General features: G+C 46.5%; 3 protein-coding genes across 3 annotated transcripts; 2 read left to right on the top strand and 1 right to left on the bottom strand.

Moving 5' to 3' along the window:
• Positions 1-5,507, top strand: LOC112268537. The gene is made up of 3 exons (XM_024460976.1): positions 1-3,421; positions 4,045-4,169; positions 5,092-5,507. The coding sequence occupies exons 1-3, from the start codon at positions 2,013-2,015 to the stop codon at positions 5,142-5,144; spliced, it is 1,587 nt and encodes a 528-aa protein (XP_024316744.1). The 5' UTR covers positions 1-2,012; the 3' UTR covers positions 5,145-5,507.
• A 2,290-nt stretch (positions 5,508-7,797) lies between these two features.
• On the top strand, positions 7,798-9,772 carry LOC100843504 (transcription factor bHLH106). Its single transcript, XM_003559207.4, has 2 exons — positions 7,798-8,382; positions 9,012-9,772. The coding sequence occupies exons 1-2, from the start codon at positions 8,068-8,070 to the stop codon at positions 9,462-9,464; spliced, it is 768 nt and encodes a 255-aa protein (XP_003559255.1). The 5' UTR covers positions 7,798-8,067; the 3' UTR covers positions 9,465-9,772.
• Positions 9,773-18,806: 9,034 nt separating this feature from the next.
• Positions 18,807-22,231, bottom strand: LOC100842627 (INO80 complex subunit B). Its single transcript, XM_003563867.4, has 7 exons — positions 22,075-22,231; positions 20,986-21,609; positions 19,939-20,506; positions 19,750-19,856; positions 19,589-19,669; positions 19,383-19,510; positions 18,807-19,256 (listed from the first exon to the last, which is right to left on the bottom strand). Exons 2-7 carry the CDS (start codon positions 21,550-21,552, stop codon positions 19,115-19,117), a joined length of 1,593 nt encoding a protein of 530 aa, XP_003563915.1. The 5' UTR covers positions 21,553-21,609; positions 22,075-22,231; the 3' UTR covers positions 18,807-19,114.
• Positions 22,232-23,017: the final 786 nt, after the last annotated feature.

Raw genomic sequence — 23,017 nt, 5'->3', positions numbered from 1 at the left:
TCTCGTTTTTCATCAGAATTATTTTAGCACGAGTAAAATGCATCAGAAATCCCAATTCTTTCGTAAAAGTTCCAAGTTAGTCCCAATTTTTTGAAACTGCACGTTTGAGTCCTAATTGTTTCGTAAGTGGTTCGGCGCGGGTCCTAAGGTGGCTCGGGCGCGTGTCTGATGCTTACGTGGCTATTTGGACCCACATGTCAGATGCCAAGATGGAAAGTTTTTGCCAAAAAGACGCTGCCTCTTTCCTTCATCTTCCCCGTGCCCCCTCTCCTCTTCTTCCTCTCTCCCCAAAGCTCTCTCCCCCTATGTTCTTCTCCTCCCCAGGCCACGAACTCCGGCGCGCGAGCTCCCCTCACCGCTCTGGCCCACCCTCGCGCCCTACGCCGCACCAAGCAGATCCAACGCACCACACTGCGTCCTCCTCTGCAGTTTTTGGCAGCCGCATGCGCCCCGAGAAGCCTCACGCCGCTCGTCTTCCCGAAGTCCGACGGAAGCGCAGCCCGCTTCGATCCGCGCAACCATGGCCTCCATCGCCCTTCCGCCTTCATCGAGAGCACCGCAGCGCCGCCGCACGTCCTCCGGTGCGCTTGCCCGAGTCTCCCACGCCCCGCATCTCCCCCGCGTCGAACACCCCGCCGGCCGCCTCCAGCTCGCAGTCGCCGGCCTTCTGCAGCGGCGGATCCGCGACGGCCTCGACGCCATCCGGCTCCTCGCGATGGAGCGCATGTCTCGAGCCCCCTGGAGCGCTACCTCGATCACCGGAAGCCTCTCTGTGACGCCTACTTCTCCGAGCACGGCGAGATCCGCCGCTCACCATCCCTGCTCCTGGTGGCTAGCGCCCGGTGGCGGCGCCCTCATCTCCCTCCGTACGGAGAAAAGGAGAGGGAGATGGGGACAGAGATCGGGGAGGCGACGACGTCCTCACTAATGGCGACGGCAGCCAGACAGAGAGGCCACAGCGCGGGGACAGCAGCGCAGGCTCGCCGGCGGCGAAGGAGGGCACAGCGAGGACTGGAGAGGCGCGAATAAGACTCCAGCCTTTGATTGGTTCTCTAATCCGGTGTATTCATTGGCAATTTTTGGCCGTCGTCGGTGGAATTTCGGGGAGAATCCCATCTCCAATCCGGTGCGAATCCCCGAGAATCCCATCAATTTCTAGCCGTCGTCGAGGGTGAGCTCGAGGGAGGCAGGGTTGTTCGGGGAGGAGAAGAACATAGGGGGACAGAGCTTCGGGGAGAGAGGAACAAGAGGAGAGGGGGCACGGGGAAGAGGAAGGAAAGAGGCAGGGTCTTTTTTGAAAAAAAAACAGTCCACCTTAGCACGTGACATGTGGGCCCAAATAGCCACGTAGACACGGCCCAAATAGCCACGTAGACACCAGGCATCTGCCTGAGCCATCTTAGGACCTTAGGACCTGTGCTGAACCACTTACGAAACAATTGGAACTCAAATATACAGTTTTAAAAAATTAGGACTAACTTGGCGAAAGAATTGGGACCTCTGATGCATTTTACTTTTTTAGCACCATTTCTCTTTGAATCTCGAAGGTTCGATGATTCCTCAAGATTTCGTAGTTTGGTAGACTCATTTGTAAAAACACCCCTCAAGATGTATTATCTATCGAAGCAAACAACCAACTTTTAATCGAGGGAGGGCCAAGTTAAAATATAGGAACTGTTTGGTTTGAACCCAAAGTAGGCCTACCAAAATTTTGGCTAGCCAAATAATTGGTGATGGTTTTGCTAGTCTATGAGTTGGCCAACTTTGATCAAAAAATTGAACTAAAGTTGGCTACGAAATATTTACTAGCCAAATATTTGGTCACCATTCAAACAAACACCAAATTTTAATCAATGACCAAAAAATTGGCTTGATGTGTTTTAAAAGCAAACCAAACACACCCATGAGCTGTCAACTACGGACCTACAGTACAATCTGTCAATTTACTCCATTCCACCGGCCACCGCCCCAAACCCAAAAACCCCAACTCCGCGCCCAGCGAAGCGAGCGCCATGGAACGCCGCCGCGGCCGCTCGCTGCCGACCCTCCCCAAAGAGCTCATAGAGGAGATCTTCCTCCGTATCTCGCCCGACGAACCAGCGTGCCTCTTCCGCGCCTCCCTCACCAGCAAGAGATGGAGCAAAGTCGTCTCCTCCCGCAGATTCCGCGAGCGCCTCCTCGCTCTCCACCGGACCCGGACACCCCCCATGCTTGGCGTCCTCCACGGCAACAACTGGGACAACATCCCCCGCTTCATCCACACAACCGCGTCGCCCTTCTCCCTCGTCGGCGCCCCGGACTACCGCTCCTGGCGGGCCCTGGATTCCCGCCACGGCCGCGCCCTCTTCCTCTCCGAGGGCCAGGTCCCTGTAGTTGTACGGCTCCTCATTTGGGAACCAATCACGCGCACCCAGCAGCGCGTACCTGTACCCGTGCCTGAAGCGTACAGGAGAGGTTCCTCCAACGCGGCCGTGTTCTGTGCAGCGGACGGGTGCGACCACCGCGACTGCCTCGGGGGTCCTTTCCGCGTGGCCTTCGTCTTCGGCCTCATGGACAAGCGGGGTCTCCTGACGAGTAGCACGACGGCGATGGCATATTCGTCGGAGACTGGCACGTGGGGCGAACCGATCGTGTTGCACGGCTTGTTGGGCTGGTATTCATCATACACTTCCAGCGTGCTCGTTGGGAGATCTCTGCTCTACTTCATGCAGGGCATGTCAGAAGGGAATATCCTGGAGTATGACGTGGCTAGGCACTCCCTGGCTTCGATCGACCTACCAGAATTTGAGTTGGAACGTAACCTCATGCTGACGGTGGACGGTGGACTGGGAGTTATCAGTGAATCCGAAAAGAAAGAACTCAAAGTGTGGTCATGGCAGGAGGCGATTGATGGCAGTGATACATATTCGCCGGAAGAGGCAAGTGATGGCAGTGATACAGATTCGTCTGAGGAGGCGATTGATGGCAGTGATACAGATTCGTCGGAGGAGGCAAGTGATGGCAGACATAAAGGATGGGTACTGAGCCGGGTCATCTGCTTGGACAAGTTGCTACCAAACGGTGCTCTACAAGAACCAGTGGTTGTGTTGGGATTTGCCGAGGGAGCAAATGTCATTTTCGTGCTCACGGATGCTGGCGTCTTCACAATCGACCTGCAGTCCGAAGTGGTGAGGAAGGTTACTGGCCAGTTCACAATCAACGATGGCCTCAGTAATTTGCTTCCAGTTGTCAGCTTCTACACTCCTGTGCCCCGAGGTCTGCACCATGGCCCGCCGTCATCGAACCTTGGTGAGGACAGAGCAGGGGAGGAACAGAAAGTAGCAGAGCAGGTGCACCAGCTGTTCGATAAGGGGTCCAATGCTTCCAAGGAGGGGGAATTTGTCAGCGCTGGCATCAGCCACACCATCGACCTCGAGACCAGGTTAGGATTCTAGTCCTGAATGGCTCTACTAGATGACTTCTAATGTGAGGTGGTCGCCGAGCGGTGTGTATAGGCTTGTTGTGTTCAGAGGCAAGCACGACTTTGGCGTTTGAGGCGAGTCCAATTGGCCATTGTGTTATTCCATAGCAATATTAGGGAGTTAGCACCTGCCATCTTTTTTGATGATGCGCGTCGCGTCAAGCATCGGATCAAAGTGCAATTAATGGGATCGTAGGTTTATCCTATTTGAGAAATGCTAGATCTCCGTACTGGCTAGTTGCAAATGTCTCATTGCTGTGCAGTTTATTTGTATGGTACTTCAGATTGTACTTCATATTCTGTGGAAACACCGGCTGGTTTTTATAAAAGATTGTCAACAGAGCATAGTTAGCACCTTATTTGATCAAAAGGGTTGATGGAATAATTATGCAGCTGTGTTCTAACACAGATTACAGTAAATTTTAATAATGACACACCGATAATTTACACCTTTGCTGTCACTTATGTTTCTAAGTTACAGAAAAATTGCTCCTGAGTGTGCTAGCAGGTTCGATAAATATGAATATAATATTCCTTGACATACAAAGCTCAAGAGGTGAATGATCATTTGGTGATGTTCCCAGGAGTGCACCAAATGAAGAATCAGTGAAGGGCACAACTAGCAAAGATGATGCTGGGAACTCAAAGACCTCTGATAGCAGTGTTGAGGATGCCGCTCCACTTTGGGAGGAAGGTGATTCTCAAGAAGGTATTGTATATCATTATCCCTTTTCCCAGAACCGTGGCGGTGCTAGGGCTGTATCACTGTGGGATGAAATACATGATTTCCCTGAATTTGCGTTGTTTTCTATGTTTTTATATGGAGTATTTCACTTGTATGGATAGTTTCTCAAAGAATTTGTGGGATCAGGTGACCCCAAAGTCTTGAAGTGACACTGCCACTGCCCGCCCAACAGACAGTAATGTACTCCTGATATGCAAACTAACAGTCTCACTTGTGATTTGGAAGGAACTGTTTTCTGTTTGGCCTTTGAATTTCCATCATCATTCCACAGGAGACCATTAAATCAATATTATTTTTCTAGTTTTTTTTTTCAATATTGTAATATAGATAGTTGATGAAGTCGCTGGAAGCAGATAATTTGTTGCTTTCATTGCTCATAAAAAGCTTGTTTTATGGATTGATCCTACTTGAGTATGTGCCTCCTGCCATATGTGAGCTACTTCCTTTTAAATTGATATATGTATATTTGATCTTTCTTATAACTCTATACTTGAAATAGAAATGCCATATTAGATCTATATATGGATCTATTGAGGACTGGCTTCTTCCTTTTTTCTTTCTTGCTCTTAGATGTGTAAATACATATAAGTGTGCCTGCATAAGGTAGCTTTTACTAATTACTACTCCCTCCGATCCATAATAAGTGTCTCAGATTTTGTACTAAGTTAGTACAAAGTAATACTAGCTCTAAGACACTTCTTTCATCTAGCATTGCAAAAGTTATGCAACACTGTGAGAAGTTATGCATGTATCAAGTGTTGAATTTTAAGAAACCCATATGTATCTATCTTGCCTCACTCAATTCATTCATCAAGCATTGCATGTCTCTTAAATGAGTTTAGCTTTTGTATAGATCAGCCAGCCGTACTAACATCGCAATCTGCAGGTATATATCAGTCCATCGCCATTTGTTCCAGCAAGGGGCATCTTCCTCGGTGATGAACTGCACGAGCCCGGGGTTGGCCGCAACATCCTCTGGCACAGAAACAGGTAGGAATGGCCGTAGGACAATATTACCAATCCATGTCCCCGGTAGCGAAGGGTAGAGCTTGATCTGTAGGTTGATGGTTGCTATATGCACCTGGATGTCAAGATACTGCCAGACACAACTCTATGATGCAAAACAGCAGAGTGGGGATTAAATGTTTGTAACTGCTACGAGATCATGAGTGCTCAAGGATGCTTAATATTGGAAGGATTCATACTCTGTAATGAACGGTGATCTTGCTGTAGGTGATCATCCGAGAAACAATTCAGTTTTGAGGAATCACAATTGTTGGTTCAAGTACTCTGTTTTTCTTATGTTTCTGTGAGGGGGGTGAGTTTCCCTACGATTGCCAGTTATCAATTCGGAAAAAATTCAAAGGATTTCATTTCATAGTAATTAAATAGCATGCATTATACTACTCCTTCCTTGTTAAAGTTTGGCCAAGTTTACAGAAAAATATACTGTACCAATATTTACAATATCAAATAAGTATTACTATAGGATGACTGATTTAATATAAAATTAAGCTAGAGTTGTAGTTGTTGGAAGATTTTCCTATAAAACAAAGCTAGAACATCTTATAGAAAGAACCAAGTATAATTAGTTTCTGAGATACAGGTTATTCGGTAGAAGATATGTTACGACACAAGTACTCTCTCCGTTCCATAAAGATTGGCACGGTTTTAAAGTAGCTCTAGTTCAAACCCACGCCAATTTTTTTGGAACGGTGGGAGTATGTGTTTTTTTAGATACAAGTACTATGTTTTCCCCCAATGAATAGTTGCAGCTGTTGCAGTTAGTACATCTCGTCAGCAACATAGAAAATTCGAAGCTGCAAGCCACTACAGCAAAATTGAAGGTGTGTTTTAAGAAGTACAGTCTACAAGATGCAGTCACTGCAGGGATTGATCGAAGTTGCTTGCAGAAAGGTACACAAGCAGAGATCAGGTACTAAAATGAAAAGGTTTAGTGTTAGTATGTGTACTAGTCGAATACTACTCTATAGGAAAATAAGACACTTTCAACTGTGCTTCCCTTTCAGATAATTCCATTTTCCTCGCTTATATGGATAATTTGTACACAAATCCCTTAGTTCCATTTTGGCATCCCCTTCCGTGGAAATTTTGCTGAGGTGCTACTTCCGCCGTCAAGATCCGTAGCAATGGTGTCCTCACTACAGTAAGCACCAAGAATTAAGCATCATGTCGAGTTTTGCTATAGGGCTCAGGGCTCAGGTATGTATATATAATCCGGATAACATCGTGGTTTCTACTTGAGGCTGTCAGAGTGGGGATATATATCTTCATTCATAGCGTATCTCAATGCTTCATATATATACTTGCCCTCGTACGTCCTGACAAAATTAAGGGCCCGGGCGGCAGCCCAAAGCTGAGGCCTGGCCATTGCCTCATTGCCATTGGGTTGGTTATATGATGACATCGTGGAAATAAGACGGTGTATTTGCAGCAGCAGGGCGGGCCGGGATCTTTTGGTGGAAGAAGTTAGCCGCAAAGGACGAGAGAGGGCGCAGGGGGCAAAGCTCATTGAGCAGCATAATAGCATGATCTGCACGGGTTACCAAGCGGTGTAGAGAGCTAGCGCGCACTCGTGTCTTGTACAATCATTACTCTCAGCCCAGGCGATGATGCAACTCATTAGCTAGTATGCTGGTACTCGTACTCGCTCGGTCCAACATATTAGGTTTGGGTTAACCAAAACTTTGAACACAAATTATTTCATGAATATGTGAATAATGTGATCAAAATCATATCTCTAAGCAAATATCCTTGAATAGGAATATAATGGATATAAATTTATATCATATAATTATATATTAATACAGTAATTTGTGGTCAAAGCATTGGTCAAAGAAAAGCTAATACGCCTTATTGTTGGACGGAGAAAGTACATGCATTGGCATAAACTAATTTAATCGGTAATACCCACAATGTGTAACTCGTCTCTCTTCACTGAGGATGAATCTGGAGTATAGTAAGTTTTCTTAAAAAAATCTTGGGGATTAATCCAGATTGCAGAGAAGTGTGGTTGGTCTATCCAATCCTAACAGAGAGTAAGGGTGCAACATGGTGACCCTCAAGGTATCCTTTGACCCTGCTTACTTCAAACGAATGAACTAGCTTTTCAAAAAATTATGTCATTTTGAAACTTTAATTCATTTGGTTGAATTAAGTAGGGTCAAAGATATACTGAGAGTCACAAAGTTGCAGCTCTAACAAATATGAAAAATAGACCGACAAACAAACATTCCCTTGAATCTACGGAGCGTGTTTCTTTTTCACGAACGGATTAAAGTCAAACGATCCCATCACGGCCAGTACAGAAACCCGTATCTCCTCGGAGCGCGACGTGGGCGCAAGGTCGGCACCATCGCAGCCGTCCAATCGCCCCATCTCGACGGCTCTAGCCCAACACCTAGCTCCCAGGGAGCCTCCTCTTTTATCTCTCTCTGTCTGACGAGTCAACACTTGGGCCCAGCCCAGTGGCAAGGCCCACAAGCCACTCGCTAATGACTCACCCGGTCACGCTCAAACATTCCTCTTTCTTTTCTCTGGCCATCTCTCTCACCCGAAGTCCAGTTCGTTTATTTATTCTCCCCTCCCCACCCCCATCGCCCCATCCCATCCGGCCGTCTCTCTCCCCTTCTTCCAAATCCTATGAATAGTAGTAGTATCGGCCTCTCCGCTATCGGCAAAGGCTCACGCTACAACACCATCGCGGCAATTAACCAACCGCCACTCGCCATTAAGCAGCAGCTATAGCCTATAGCGCGCTCCCGTTGAGGCCTCGTGAAGGCTAGCTAGCCGGCGATCGATCGATCCATCGAGAAGCTAGCACGTGCTCCGGCGGATATATATGTTTCCGGCGGCGGAGGCGGCGACGTTCGTCGTCGAGGCGGGTGTGGCGGCGCCGAGGCAGGGAGAGGCGGCGGCGGGGCTGCCGCCCTTCTTCATGGGATCCATGTGGCCGGCGGCGGCGGCGGGCGGAGGAGGCGCGGGCGCGGCGGGCTCAGAGGAGGAGGACGAGGCGGCGGTGGCCATGGCTGAGGCGGCGCTGCACGAGCGCGCGGTGGCGGCGACGAGGAACCACCGAGAGGCGGAGAAGCGCCGCCGCGAGCGGATCAAGTCGCACCTCGACCGCCTCCGCGCCGTCCTCGCCTGCGACCCCAAGGCATGCGATTCACGTCTCCTCTCGCTCGATTGGCTAGCTAACTAGATCGATTAGCCTAGCTTAATTGCTCCCTCCTCCTGCATAATTCCCCCTGAATTTCTGTATGTGGTTCGATTAAGCGATGCTGTTTCCTGCAGCGAGAATTGAATCGGCATGATCTAGATGGCAGTATTGCTAGATGCTAGATCTATTGCTATACTCCATACGTAGCTGGTGCGTTCTGCTCAGCTAAGTTATTGTGATTAAAGCTGGTTCTGTTTTTGGGACAGTAGAAGGGAGCCTCTCCTATGGGCTATGGCAGCTAGAGTATAGGTCGTTAGGGGCCGGCTTAGGGTTGTCGTCGTCGCTTGGCTTGTCAATTACTCTTTTCATGATTTGCTTCTTTTGTGCCTAGTACTATGTCTCCTTGTAGTAGTTCCTAGTACAGGATTGCATGGATTAATTTGCTACCATCCGTTGCTAATTGATGGAATAGCGATCTATCAATTCCTAAATCACAATTAGAAGCTCCTCCTCTAGGGTTCGTGATCTGAGAGCTTAATTAATTAATTAACTGTGGAAAATAATACGTATGTACTGATCGATGGAGTTTAATTACTTAACTCGTGTGCGTTTGTGTGTGCTTGCAGATTGACAAGGCGTCGCTGCTGGCGAAGGCGGTGGAGAGGGTGCGCGACCTGAAGCAGCGCATGGCCGGCATTGGCGCCGAATCGGCCGCGGCGACGCCGCAGCTGTTCCCGACGGAGCACGACGAGATCGTGGTGCTGGCTTCGTCGGGCGGCGTGTTCGAGGCCTCCGTCTGCTGCGACGACCGCTCCGACCTCCTCCCGGGCCTCATCGACACGCTGCGCGCGCTCCGCCTGCGCACCCTCCGCGCCGAGATGGCCACCCTCGGCGGCCGCGTCCGCAACGTGCTCGTCCTGGCCCGCGACGCCGGCGCTGAGGACGACGATGGCGGAGGTGACTTCCTCAAGGAAGCGCTGAGGGCGCTCGTGGAGAGGCACGGAGCGGCGGCCGGCGCCGGAGACCGGCCCAAGAGGAGACGCACTGTCTCCGACATGAACGTGCAAGCGGCAGCCTAGTCTCTGTACCTGATTGCATTCTCAAATTATCATGCTCGTAAGCCATGGTATTGCTACTATACGTGCTTGCTTTCCAAGTTATTAGTTTTTGTGTGCCGATTAAGTGTAGTAGTACTCCCGTAGTAGTTAATCCAGATGTGGCTAACACTCTCTTTGGTGATGCCAATATGTCATGTGTAATTAGGAATATATATTACCTTTACCATTAGGGTTTGCTAGCTTGAGCTTTAATCAAATGTTGCTCCAAGGCCATTATATTGCAAAACTCAGGACACCCTAGAATAATAATCAGTATATTCACAACTCAACAAAGTTGTTGCAGATTGCTTAATTTCCCTGCTAATTTATATTGCCCTACATTGGAAGCTTCACAAGTTAGAAGTAGAGCAATTAATATGTGTGCAACAAGTCCATTTTAGTATCATGCATATCGAGTCCAGTTTTGATCCTGTCAGGGCCAGCAAGACATGCATGCATGCAAGACAAGTCTTGGGATCAAACAAAGATGTTTGCATGCATGACAACTTGACAAGTCATGCATCCTAAGATCAAAACAAGGTGTTTGTTCCAATGCATTCTAGTGGTAATACACTGTACAAGCAGCATGCATGCTTCAATTCCTTCCTGTCTGGTCTTGTGAATGAATGTTTGGAACTAGGATATTGAATGATCTAGGCAGGCATGTCTGTTTGAATGGAGGAGAGGAAAGGGAACCAATCAATGATTGCTTGTATTGTTGCATGCACAGCACAGTAGCTAGCCCAGCCCAGTGTGGCATGCAGTGATGCTATGGCTCTCATGACACATGAGTGCATGCATGGACTAGTAGTACTGGTACTACATGCTGATGCTTGCTGCATGCTGCCTGTCTGGTCTGGGAAAGGGAGGAAGGTGGATGGGCTTTTGTTTCTTGCTGGTTTCCTTTTGTAATCTTGCTCCTCTTTAGCTTTTCTCAGAGAGAGATGAGGGAGCAGGAGATCGATCTCCATGTCAGGCTAGCTAGCTACTGTGCTGTGTGCTGTGCTCTTTGCCGTCCCCTCTCTCCGGCGAAGGACAGGATGGCACTTGGTGGGGACAAAAGGAGCCTGTACATGTATGTAAAAATATAATAACTTGTAATGAGGGCATTGATGTGCCACGCTTTCTGCCCACACTAGCTACTTGCTGTGGCTTGCAATGGCATAGCAACTTGGCTAGCGCTAGCTTCACATGCATGCAGGTCACATGATCGAATACACATTTTGTACTAGGCTACTAGCTACCTAATACCTATATACTCGGGCGTGGAAGTGAACATGCTTGGTTTTGTTATTGTATATATACTAGTACAAGCGGTTTGCTAATAATATGTGGATGCCAAGTCCAAATGGTAAAAATGCGGCATTTCATGTAAGTAATCACCGATCACACTAGTGAACCGTGTTCTTTCTTAAAACATGAGAAAAACACACGTAGTGTCCCCTCAATCTGGTTCAATTCCCTAAAAGTTGTCGTTCTGGACATGATACATGCATGTACTCAGATATTCCAAATTTTGGTTACCACAACTCTTTAGAGTTACCAAGATGAGTAAGATGCTTGAAAACATGTATAGCGGCATGAATTTCTCTCAAAAAGTACTTTAATTTAGAGAATATGTCTTATAAATTAAATATATTGTACTACCTCCATTCGGAAATGCTCTGCAGAAAGTCAGGGCGTCTTATAGAATGGAAGAGAGGGTGATAATAGATATTAGTGGTCAAAATTGTGTTCCAGAGACCATGGTGAGAAATCAAGATGCCATATGTCAATTAATATGTGCTTTCGTTGCAGCTAAGGGCTCCTTTTGTCTGCATGATTCCAAAATATGAGAAAAATTGCGTCCAGTAGCGGATCTATGTACAAAGAAGGAGGTTCAGATGAACCCAAAAGAAATCCGAAAACACTCATATGTTATATCTACCAATATTTGCAAATAAAATTACAAAATTTTAAATGATTCTAAGGCATTGCACTGACATAATTTTGTCGATCAGCCGTTGCATGTGTGTCTTGTTTATAGGAATAGAAACCATATATATAAATATATAAGTACAAACCAAAGAGTGTTGAATTGCGCCATAAGACAAAAATAGGAACTCACGACCATAGAAATATTATAGATAAGGTAGACTCGATGATCCGAATATTAAATTTTTGAACCAAGTACAGAATGAACCACAGGAGAAAAATACTTAAAATCTCTAATCCTACAAAACAATTAATCTCTACAAAAGAAACTCCTAATTGTTGTTTAAAAAAAAACTTTGAATCAAAAGAGGATCTCAGGATCATGTACATGCATGATTTATTGAGCGGCTTGCGCGTGAAACTATTCAGTACCCTATTGTTTAATTAGATTAATGCTAATATTCCTACTACTACCTCCGTCCCATTTTAAGAAGCACGCACGCGTCCCAATATCACAAATTTAACTAGCAAATTATAAATCATATTGCATAAAAAATATATTATTAGATTCGTAGTCAAATGAACTTTTTAATAATATATTTTTTATGTCATATAACTATATTTTGATGGTTAAACTAATGATCTTTGGGCACGAGCCTGCGCCATATAACGGGACGGAAAGAGTACATCATTAGGAGGAATCGGGACAGGCTTTCACGATAATACATGCATATATAATGTACACAAAAGGCTGCTAGCCATATGTCTCTCTGCATAACAGTACTGGTATGTCATTGCTAGTTCCAACCTTTTCAGAAGACAGCAGCTGTGTAGCAGCAGCAGCACTGGTCTTCTTAGCTACATCGAGATGACAAAAGAATGCTGTGTCTGTACTCTGTATCACTGTATATATATATATATATAGACATGTATATTTACATTAATCATGTATGTCAGGGCTCAGCATGGGAAGGCAGAAGTTTTCTAATGATTCGATCCGACCTCCCGGGCAGCCGCAGAAAATGCATGCAGCATATATTAATTCTCCATTATTATAGTTAACCTGATGAGTGTATATATATATATATGCTATATATATATATATGCTTAATTAATTAGACCGTAGTGCTAGCAAGAGCAGGATATATACCGGCGTGTTGTTCATGTGTCCTTGCCTTGTATGAAGAGGCCGTACGTGTTCCTAGTCAAAAAAAAAAAGAGAGACCGTACGTGTTGCTGTCGGAATGATATATGGCCTGAGCTGATCTCTGACTAATTTGAGACAGCAAATACGAGTTCGTTACGACATGCAAGCGTGTATATCCAGGTAATTCGTACAACGGAAAATCTGAATGGTCGATGTGACTGATGTGACTTACAGGCCCGGCCTAGCGCATCAAATTATCCTCGTGCCGATTTTCCAGGGAGACTCTAGCTTGTAAACTGCCACTTGCAAACAGTGACTTCCCTATGTCCACGTCTCTCTCTCCCTTGCAAGCAGGCCACCGAGTTTATAGGCCTACGTACACAGACCAACTGGTCATCATCAGAATATAGGGATGGATCCCGCATATATTCAGCTTTAGGCCAATGTTTAAATTTTCAAGTCAAATTTTGAGCAAAAATTTTGAACTAGCATTTCTCTATTGACTGAGAAGTAGGACGCAAGCGAGATCCCGCTTGCATCCCCTAGCTTGAAACATGATTAGTTCACCTAAGAACTCTTTTAAATCCAGAGTATCTCCTGCATGCATAACATCTGGCAGCATGAAGCCCTCGATCCAATATTCGACGTTGGGCTCCAATGAACAGTACCAGACGGCCACCCCCTCATGTACTTGCACAAGGTCTCCCGAAGGCGCGTTGACGCCATATCGAGCTCGAGGGGGCGTGCCGCCAAGACCTGAGTCGCCGATGTAACCAAGGAAAGCCTAACCTCACCACCCTAGATAGAGGGAACGACCGAAATCTACACCTTTATTACTCTTGACTTGATCGAGCACTATTATTGTAAACTGGTTGTTGCCCGCTTCATGAAAGGGTAACAACAACCAGGGAGACGAACATGCACATGAAAAGACACATCGAAAAATCTGAAATCTAAACATACTAGAGCCAAGTGCCCGTGCGTTGCAACGGAGACACAAATATTCCAACGATCAAAATTTGGGGATGATGATTCGGGAACGACTAGGAAATAACCATCGATTGCTAGTTGCCTAAGATTGATTAGGAAATATGTTTTAATTGATAGTTGTCTAATTAAATTGATTGATTTTAGTTGCGATTGAAAATCATGCAGCGATTGAGTAGTTGCCTAATTAACATGCGCCTGCTTGCTTGTTTTCGGGCGATAATCTGGGGATGATGCAGTTTCTTTTTTGTGCTCTTGGTACTCTTTCTGAATCACGGCAGTTTCTTTTTTTCTTTTGGATGGCCGATGGGAACCGGTCAGGTTTTTTCGCTCGGGCAAACTGTGGCTTAAAAGAAAATATATTGGCCAGTCCCTGCATCCCGCGACCGAAGCCGGGTGGGTGTCTGTCACGTACGGATCCCTTCAAATATATGCGCGGGCGTACGTGGGTGGTTATTGTGGTGTTGTGTGGATGGATCGGGGTGGACCAGCCAGCGCGTACGTACGTGTACCATACGTTGAAGCTGCATTGGGGGATCGATTGGGGTCGAAACTCGAAAGAGATATCTCGACGGCCACGAGACATGCACGTAATCGCGATCGGCTGTGCCTGCGTGTGGGCCTTGCGTGACACGGGTGATCGACCGAGTTTGGGCCGGCCGGAGTCGCGTGGGCACAAAGGAAGCGTGCGCGCAAGGAGATCGATCGAGTACGGTGCATGCGTCGTGTGCAAGTACCAAGTACTACTACGACGCGCGAGCTACTATACAGATCTACTACTCCGTAGTAGAGGGAGTATAGTATAGGACCGCCCTCGGCCGGGACCAATAATCCGGCGCGCGATATATACATACACACGCACGCACGTCTCTGCAGACGAGTAGTAGCTAGCAGTAATTTATTGGAATGCAGAACGTTCGCTCTCTGTTCTTCGTGCACGACGGGTAAAGTTGCCATCCTCATAGACTAATTTAAGTTGCCAACCTCACCGAATTAAACGTTCGCTCCCTAATTTTCTGGCGTGACGGAGTACAGTTGCCACTCGCACAGAACTAAAGTTGTCATCCTCACAGACCAAAGTTGCCACCGCTGCATCTAAATTTGCCATGCTAAAGAACCAAGTTGTCACCCCCACAAGACATGTGGCACGATCTCGGGCACAATCTTTTCAATCGAATGGCCAGCAGATCGTTCGCTCCGAGAGACTAAAGAGCGAACGTTCGCTCAATATAAAAGCTAGTTGCACGGTGTATATGCTCTCTCCTGTTTGCAGTTCCATCGGTGATCCCTATAGACTATAGTGCAGCGCTACACACGCACACGCGCGGCGGCGGCGGCGGCTACATTTCATGTGCCCGTTGTCCCATGGAATGTTACGCGTACTGTCAACAGATCAGTTGTGCGCTAGTAGTACTCTCATGACTCAAATTTGTCCAAATATAAATGTATCTATTCTTAAAAAAAAAATACACGTAATATTTCAACAATAATTTATGATCGGAAAAAATACGTCTTAACGTGAGGATGGACTGAGAACACAAAGAGGGGGTAGATAGAGATGGGGAAGGCGTAGAGGATCCAGGGCACGCGTGCTGCGAGTTGTGTCAGGGACTTTAAGGCAGCAACGGGCAATCAATCAATCATTCCCTTTGCCGGGTCCACGTACTACTATGCAAACAACCAAGCGAACGGGGCGCCGCTCTGTCTGTCTCTGCCTTTCTTCCATCCTCTCTTTTCTCTTCAGCTCGCACGTGACGCTCATGCCGTCATGCCTCGCGAGGTTGATTACTACCGGTGCTCGCGCGCGCGCTAATCAGTGCTAATGATCACCACGGAATGCATATGCATGCCCCCGCCATCCATCCAATTAACCGCTTTATGTATACTGCAGGAATCTCCGTCGCCTTTCTATCTCCATCTCCGGTTTCCATCGGCTCCTTCTATTCCTTTTGCCTGTCTTCTCCTTTCACACAACCACGATGGGCTATAGAGCTAGCTAGCTTGTCCATATACTGGTACACTCGTAGCATGCTACGCAAAGGGCTATGCCTTTCCAAGGATGCACATGCTTGCTTGCTTGCTTGCTTGGCTAGTTCATCTCTTAATTTGGTTTGCTGCATATGCATGCTTAATTACATGTGCGCCACACTCACATTGGAGTAATAATCACTTAATTATAGCGCATGAATTGATCTCTTTCCATTTGAACTTGCCAGCAAACAAACAGCCTTTGATACATGATCCGCGCCACATTTTTTTGGTATCCTAATACTAGGGGATAAAATCTCGCGGCACATAAATATTGTGTGTGTCAATGACATGAGGAATTAAGGTGAGAAAAAACTTGACATAGATGTGCGGGCAATTAGTCAAGTTTACCTCTGTTCCATATTCTTGTCGAAATCTTACATGTATCTAGACACTTTTTAGGAATAGATAAGTTCAATTTTATGCAAATTTGAGACAAGAATTATGAAACGGAGACAGTACCATACTATTGTGCATGTTTCCCCGCCATGCCATAAGTTTTTGAGTAAACCCCGACTAGTGTGCATGACGAGCCACATTCAAGACCTGCAGGTCAACACATTATCAATAGGCCTGTATGATCCCACATCTAACACCTAGAGCGGAGTACATAGTAGACTTACCCCCACATTAAGTTTGAGCTTTGGATAAAACTGCAACATGCAAGCAAGAGATTATTATACTGCAACATGCAAGCAAGATTTTTGGAGTACAGTTCAAACTTCATTTTTGGTCAATGCAACAAGTAATTTTTTTCAGAAAAATGCAACAAGTAATTGTTAAAAGTACGGGAGTGTCTATTTCTCAGTCGACGCTCGTAGCCATCCAATTAATATTTTCTCCTCATTTTATACTTATATGAATCTTGCAGGAATCTCAGTGATGGATCTGATTGTTGCTAGCGTCGACTTAGAAATAGTTATTTCTCAGTCGTCTTAGAAATAGCAAAACCGTAAAAGTACAATGTTCCATCTTGCTTAGCTTAAGCTTTTGCGTGAACCATCTATATACTCGGACTATATATATGCATGCAACTACAGACTGATGAGTGATGACTAGGAGTAGCTAATTAACTCAATGAATCTTGCTGTAAAAAAACGTGGGGTAAAATGTGGGCTATATGCATATCATGATTATCTATCTCCTAGTCTCTCATTCACCTCTTAGCTAGCCAGCCCTGTACTTTGCACTCCTTAATTCGAGAAAAAGTGGTCTCAATTTCTCTCTGGGCCGGAGTAATGCGCAGGTCAAACCATGGCACATAGCAGTAGTACCGGCTAGATAGACACTAGATCCACTCGAGTTCAAAAATCGAAAAGGGCCAAGGCGACGAGGGTTTTGGGAAGAGGAGCTTTTTGACACGCGCTCTCGAGAGGCGATGATTAACCTGGAGCGAGCGAGCGAGCGCTAAAAGATGTGGCCAAAAGACGAGCCGTGGAAAATGAACGGAAAGACACACGACGATAAAGAGATAGAGATCTCATCGAGAGCCTACGAACTCACTCTGCTGCTCTACCGGTCTGTGTCATGTTTGGATGTCTCCGGCAGCTATAGGCAAGGGTGTGGGAAAAGAGAAAGGTTAGTAAAAAGTTTGTTCCTCGGATCGTGTGACGAGACATTCACCCGTGCTTGCATGCTTGCTCTCACTCAAAAGAAGAGACCGAGAGGTAGAGAGTAAGAACAAGTACTGTTTTATCAGTAGTAAAACCAAGTTCCAAAAGCAACTTTCCGGCGAGATGAGCGATCTGCCTGGGTACTTCTTTTGATACACTACTACGTAGTAGAACACGTACGACGAGAGGGATAGAACAAGCAGTAATTTAACGTGATGTGCTTTGCTTTGGTACACTGCTGGTACCTAATATTAGGTACTTTCCCGGTCCCATAATTTTTGTTTCAAATTTGCTATTTCTCAAAAACATCTAGATAGATGTAATATTTTGATAAAAATTATGAGACGGAGAGAGTAAGCTGAAAGGCCGAGAAATTAATCTCCATGCATGGCATTGCGTGCTAGGTTGAGCTTAACGTAATCCGGCCTACCGCAAGAGTAGTTCATGTCTATAGGTTTAACCATCTAACCCAAAATTCCATCAACTCTGATCTGAACCATCTAGTGCTACGGAGTAGTAAATCCTAATTTCCTAAGCTCAAACTGTACTACAAAACGAACAGTCGGCTGAGTGGTGCTACAGTAGTACTTACTGCACGCAATCGAGAACGCTACAGCAGCTGAAAGCCTGAAACTGTAGCTCCGGAGGGGCTACTACTACAGTGACGGGCACTTGTCCCGTGGGGGATTCAGTTATATTGAAATTCAGGGGGAAAAAAACCAACAACCAATTCCACCCTCGGGCTTCGCGCGCATGTCAGATGGTGACCGTTCCGCTAGGTTGTTCGATCGCGAAGCCATCCATGATATTTGTGCTGAGAAAAGTTATGTATGGAGATCGAATTAATGGAAAGATGTCGATTTGTCACTTTGTCAGCGCGCTGGCTGCAGCTGATAGGAAAGATGCCATTCTTTTCAGATTGGAAATGTCGCTGCTTTTGCAAGACAGCCCAATGCAAAAGCTAAAAGCATGTGTGTTTTGCACTTTTCAACTACAGTTTCATGGGCACCGAAAGCTGCTGCCTGGCCAGTACGGGGTTCAACTTCAATCCAGAGACAGAGATTATTACGTGTTGGGGGTTGTTAGAGAGGCAAAGAAAGAATGTCAACTCGCTGGAGTCTTTTTCTGCGCCTTGTCAAAAACAACCGTATAAACAAGGTTTTGCGTTAAAAATACCTTACATATAGGTTTTATTAATCGTCAGACTTTTCACCCCTCATGTTCCCTCACGGCCAGAATTTTGAAGTTCTGACTTTATTAGGGGGTCAAGAACTCAAGATAGTTCCTGAAAAGGTTGCAAACTTGCAGTCTTGCAAAATGGCATCCCCCGTTCCATCGGCCTTGCTTTGCTACTCGACCCACTTTCAACTCGACATTTCAGTACAAGCCCAGAAGCCTACCTATCTGCTCGCATTACTGGCTCGGCCCACTTTCAACTCGACATTTCACTCGTCCGACTACACAACAGAAAGTTAACAGGTAGCCTTCTTCGCAAAAAAACAAAAAGTCTTAACAGGTAGCCAGGCTCCGCTATTGTCCTTCCAACTTCCAGCAAAAGCTGCACCACGGGAGATGCAGATCTTACCTTCCAATGGTTGTCAAAACAGCTGCGCCCAGGTCAATCACAAGACAGTATAGAACTAGAAGATTACTGCACAATAAATGGTTACTTCTAGCTTTACCAATTGGCTGGCAGTACTACAACCGAGTATCTGACCAGAAAGTTAAACCAGACTCTTTAGAATGCCCTGCTACATTCACAAGGAACATGAAACCACAAGGAACATCTGCTGTCGGACTGTTTGATCATTCGACTAGTAAGGCGTCACGAAAACAGCTGACAAGCTGGAATAAGTCGTCACGGAAACAGCAGAGGCTGGCCACCACAGAATGGTACAGTATACCAGCTCCCCTTATGTTCAGGGTTGCGACATTATGTAAGATCAGCATGCTAGCGCCCCATTGCTTCCCTGGACAGCCTTGTAACATTGCAAGCTGCAAAGTGGAAGCTTCGTCTTGGAGTCGCGGTACTTGTAAGGGTTTGGGCACGATGGGCCTGCACATTTCTCCCTAGGAGGAGGATAGCTGGAAAATGAAAACAATGTAAGGACCAAACTGCAGAGAGAATCAGTAGGTGCATGCGGTACTATAAATAATACAGGTAAGGTAGCCAGAAAGTATGCGAATAGGTAGGTGTAATGCATATGTAACCTGATAGGTTTGGAGTTAAATATGCTAGGAAGGCCCATCTTTTCAGGGAAGGTAATAACAGTTCCTTCTGGCCTCATGACACACTGGATGCAGCTTCTTTTGTATTCCTCAAATCTTGCTTGCTTTTCCTGCACGAGAAAATGAGAAAAATATTGTATGCATGCAAGGAAAGAAAAGACAGCTATTAACAACTCCATGAATTGTACCTTGTCTTCCCGCTCCTTCTGTTTCCTCTCTTCCTTTTTCTTCTCAGTATCAATTCCCAGTATTTTTCGCATTGCTTCAGTCTGTACAACAAGAGCAATTAAAATCAGGTTGCCCAACAGAAAAAAAAAACTAGGAAGCTATCGACTAGAAGAAAACAAACCTGTTGTTCCCTCTCTGCCTTCTCAACTTGCATCTTACGTCTCTGAGCCACTTCTGCTTTTTTGGCTTGTATCTCTACTTCTGAAAGCTTCTCCTTTTGCCCTTGCCCTGCAGCATTAGTTACCAATACCAATCAGCATCTTATCTGAGACACAACGCATTAGTATCAATAATAAGCTAGGAATTATACTTCTTGATGGAGCAGTTGGTAGCCCGTCAGGAAATTCAATCACACTTTCACCATGGCCACCCCTGCCATGAAGAGCTCGCTGCCTTGTTGTAAGACCAGGAGTTTCAATCTTTACACTTGAAGGTGAATCAGCTTCCTTTGGCTCATCCCTCCCAGATTCCTCCTCTTCAATAAAATCATCGTTGCCCCCCAATTTTAACTTCTTACTACCATCCCTGATAGATTGTGACACAGTGAAGTCGTCATCCACTTCATATGGAGCACTTCTATTTTTAGAAACCTTAGATAGCTTCTTTTTCCTGAGACCATCCTCAAGATAATCATAAGCTACAGAATGGTCGGTAGCTATGGTCTGTTCTGGTGCAACTTTAGCCGCTTTGAGCTTTTCAAGATAACGTAATTCACCGTCTTCGTCATCAGATTCAAGGGTTCTTTTCTTAGGAACCCTTTTGCTCTTGCGAACAAGGTCAGAAGGCGGTGAAATGCCATGTTTATCTCCATGTTTTCCATCAATGTGATTACCTTGAGTATCTTTGTTTGTGCTGTGATGTTTCTGCTGACCAGAATCCTAATAAAAAAGAAGGGACAGACTTAGAGCTCAAAAGAAGAAGGGAAAAATCAGTTGCCAAACTACAAGCAGAAATTAAGTACATTAACACATAGTTACCATTTCAGTCAACCACACACCTAAGAGAAACCATAACAGTGCTTTTGCACAGTCATGGGCGAGAGTACTTTTCTTTAAGATAGTGATGGACGATAGTTGAACCAACAGCTAAACCGCATTGGGTCTTTCACATACAACATATAACTTTGTGCAGCAGCATAGATTACCATTTAGTACCCATATCTAAAAAAAGAGTAGATTCCTCTTACAGCTGTACTGATCTAAATTTCATGCTGGCAATAGTAGAATGGAGTAGAGTGACTTTATTATGCTCCAACTACGTGCATTATACTATTAAATGACAGGCAAGAACATCACATCAACTACCTACAAACGCTGTTTGCACACATTTTCTTATCGGTTAAGTGCAAAGTGCAAACCTTTTGCTTATCGCAGTGAAAAGAGCCATCTGATGTGCCAGGAGTGCCACCTTCACCTGCCTCTTGGATGGGTTTCGTATGTACGGTTCGCGTAAGTCCACTAACCTTGAGCTTTAGTTTTCTCACCCTATTTTGTGGTGGCACATTGGTGTCTCCTGAGGGCAACTGTGAGTTATCAGGGGATCCAGAGTTTCTTGCACAGGCCAGTGCAAGTACACCCTGACTACTATGCTTGGAATCCTTTGATTTGCTGCTCCGGTTGTGACCAACATCATGGTCTCCTCCAGCTCTATCCTCTCTCCTTGCCTTCTTGGACACTTCACCCCTGTGTTCTGCGGAGCCCCTCATTTCAGGGCCATTGAGGTACAGCTCCTTCCTGCGGTGCCCACTGCCCTCGACGCCGGTGTCATCATCTGGCGAGATGCTCCGTGATGACGCTGCGCACGAGATGTCCTTGTACTCGGAAGCGAGCTGATCCTTGGGCCTCGGTTTCCTCGACGCGACACTCCTGGGCCTCTTCAATACAGCCTCCGCCACATTCAGCGGGGTTTTCCCGCGCCCCTCCATCACGGAACACGATTACCTCCGAAAGGAAGGTAGCGATGTACTAGCGGCCCGTTGTACCTGCGTGTAGTGTATCACAACGCGGCATTACAATCATGATTGGCTATAAATGCAAAAAAAAGTACTACCAGCTAGCCCCAAAACCACGCGATTAGGAAGGCGGGCAAAGAGTATACATACAAACACTGATAGAGACCGCAGCGACAGTAAGTAGAATAGATAAGCGCCTAGAAACCCCACCGGAAACAAAGCCTTGAACCCTAGAACGCCGGAGGCGGAGGGCGAGCGACATGGAGGGATTCGAAACCGCGCGTCCCCCAAAACCCCTCAAAACCTTCCCCTAACATCGAGAAACCAAACGTCTGATGAACGCGCGGCGGGGGAATAAACCAAACCCCCGAATCGGCGACAACCGAAGCGGACCAACAAGCCAGGCACCGCCGCCGCAGCAGCTGCTGCTGGCTGCTGCAGCGGGCGGTCACGAAACCCTACGCTACGTACTAGAGCGTTCAGGATTGGCCTTACCTCGGAGTAGGAGGGGGCGGAAGCAGACCACCGGCGAAGGGGCGGCAGTGAGACGGGGAGGCAGGGTTAGGGTTTGTGGGCGAGAGGGTATTTGGGCTGGGCCCGTGGGCGAGGAGGGGGGGGAGAGATTGGGGGCGGGGTGGGGGGAGATGAAGGGGAGGAGAAGCGAGGGGTGGGAGTGGGACTCGTGCTGCTGGGCGACGCGTAAGCGTAATTTCTCCCATCTCTCTCTAGCGGGAGTGGCTTTTGCTTCGCTTCGCTTTGGCCTTCCTTCCTTCCCCCGGCTCCGGTCTCTCGGACTCGCCTCTTCCTCCTTCCTCTGCGGCCGCTTCGCTGGTTCGCGGCGTGTCGATGGGCGTTTTGCCTTTATGCCCTCGCAGTATCTCACATCTGTGGTACAGATAGAACAGGGTAGATTTGTCTAAACAACGGTGGAGACTAAGGGTGCGTCTGGTTTATTAGTTCAGCTAGCTTAGTCAAGTCAGACTACATTAACCTAGCTGAACTAAAACTTACAGAGACAAGGCTTAATGTTTGGTTCTATCTAGCCCGCTAGTTCAGATCGTGAATAAAATAGTTAGATTTGACTGGTCAAACTTTAACTATCACAAGATGCGGTTGTTTTCTTTCAGTTTTCGCTCGCTTGCCGCCGTGAGCGAGCCAAATCGGCTCTCCTCCGAGAGCAAGGATTTGGTGGCAGTTGCTGGCTAAATTGCCATCAAAAGCAAGAATATTTTATCAGAACCAAACGCTTAGCCTTGCCTGGCATGGCTAGTGTTTGCTTTGCCATAGATCCAGACGCACCCTAAGGTGCCACGTCTCTTTCCCGCCTCCGTCGCCTTCCTTGGCACTCTCTCGCCATTCTTCTTCCTCTCTCTTTCCGTTCTTGCTTTTGCTCGGTCCCTCATTCATCGTCAGGTCATCTTTCTTGGAGGTCTTCCTT

Source organism: Brachypodium distachyon, chromosome 1 (genome assembly GCF_000005505.3).
Source record: "Brachypodium distachyon strain Bd21 chromosome 1, Brachypodium_distachyon_v3.0, whole genome shotgun sequence".
NCBI classification, from domain to species: Eukaryota; Viridiplantae; Streptophyta; class Magnoliopsida; order Poales; family Poaceae; genus Brachypodium; species Brachypodium distachyon.
Note: the sequence above shows the minus strand (reverse complement) of the source record. Positions and strands in the feature narration are given on the sequence as shown.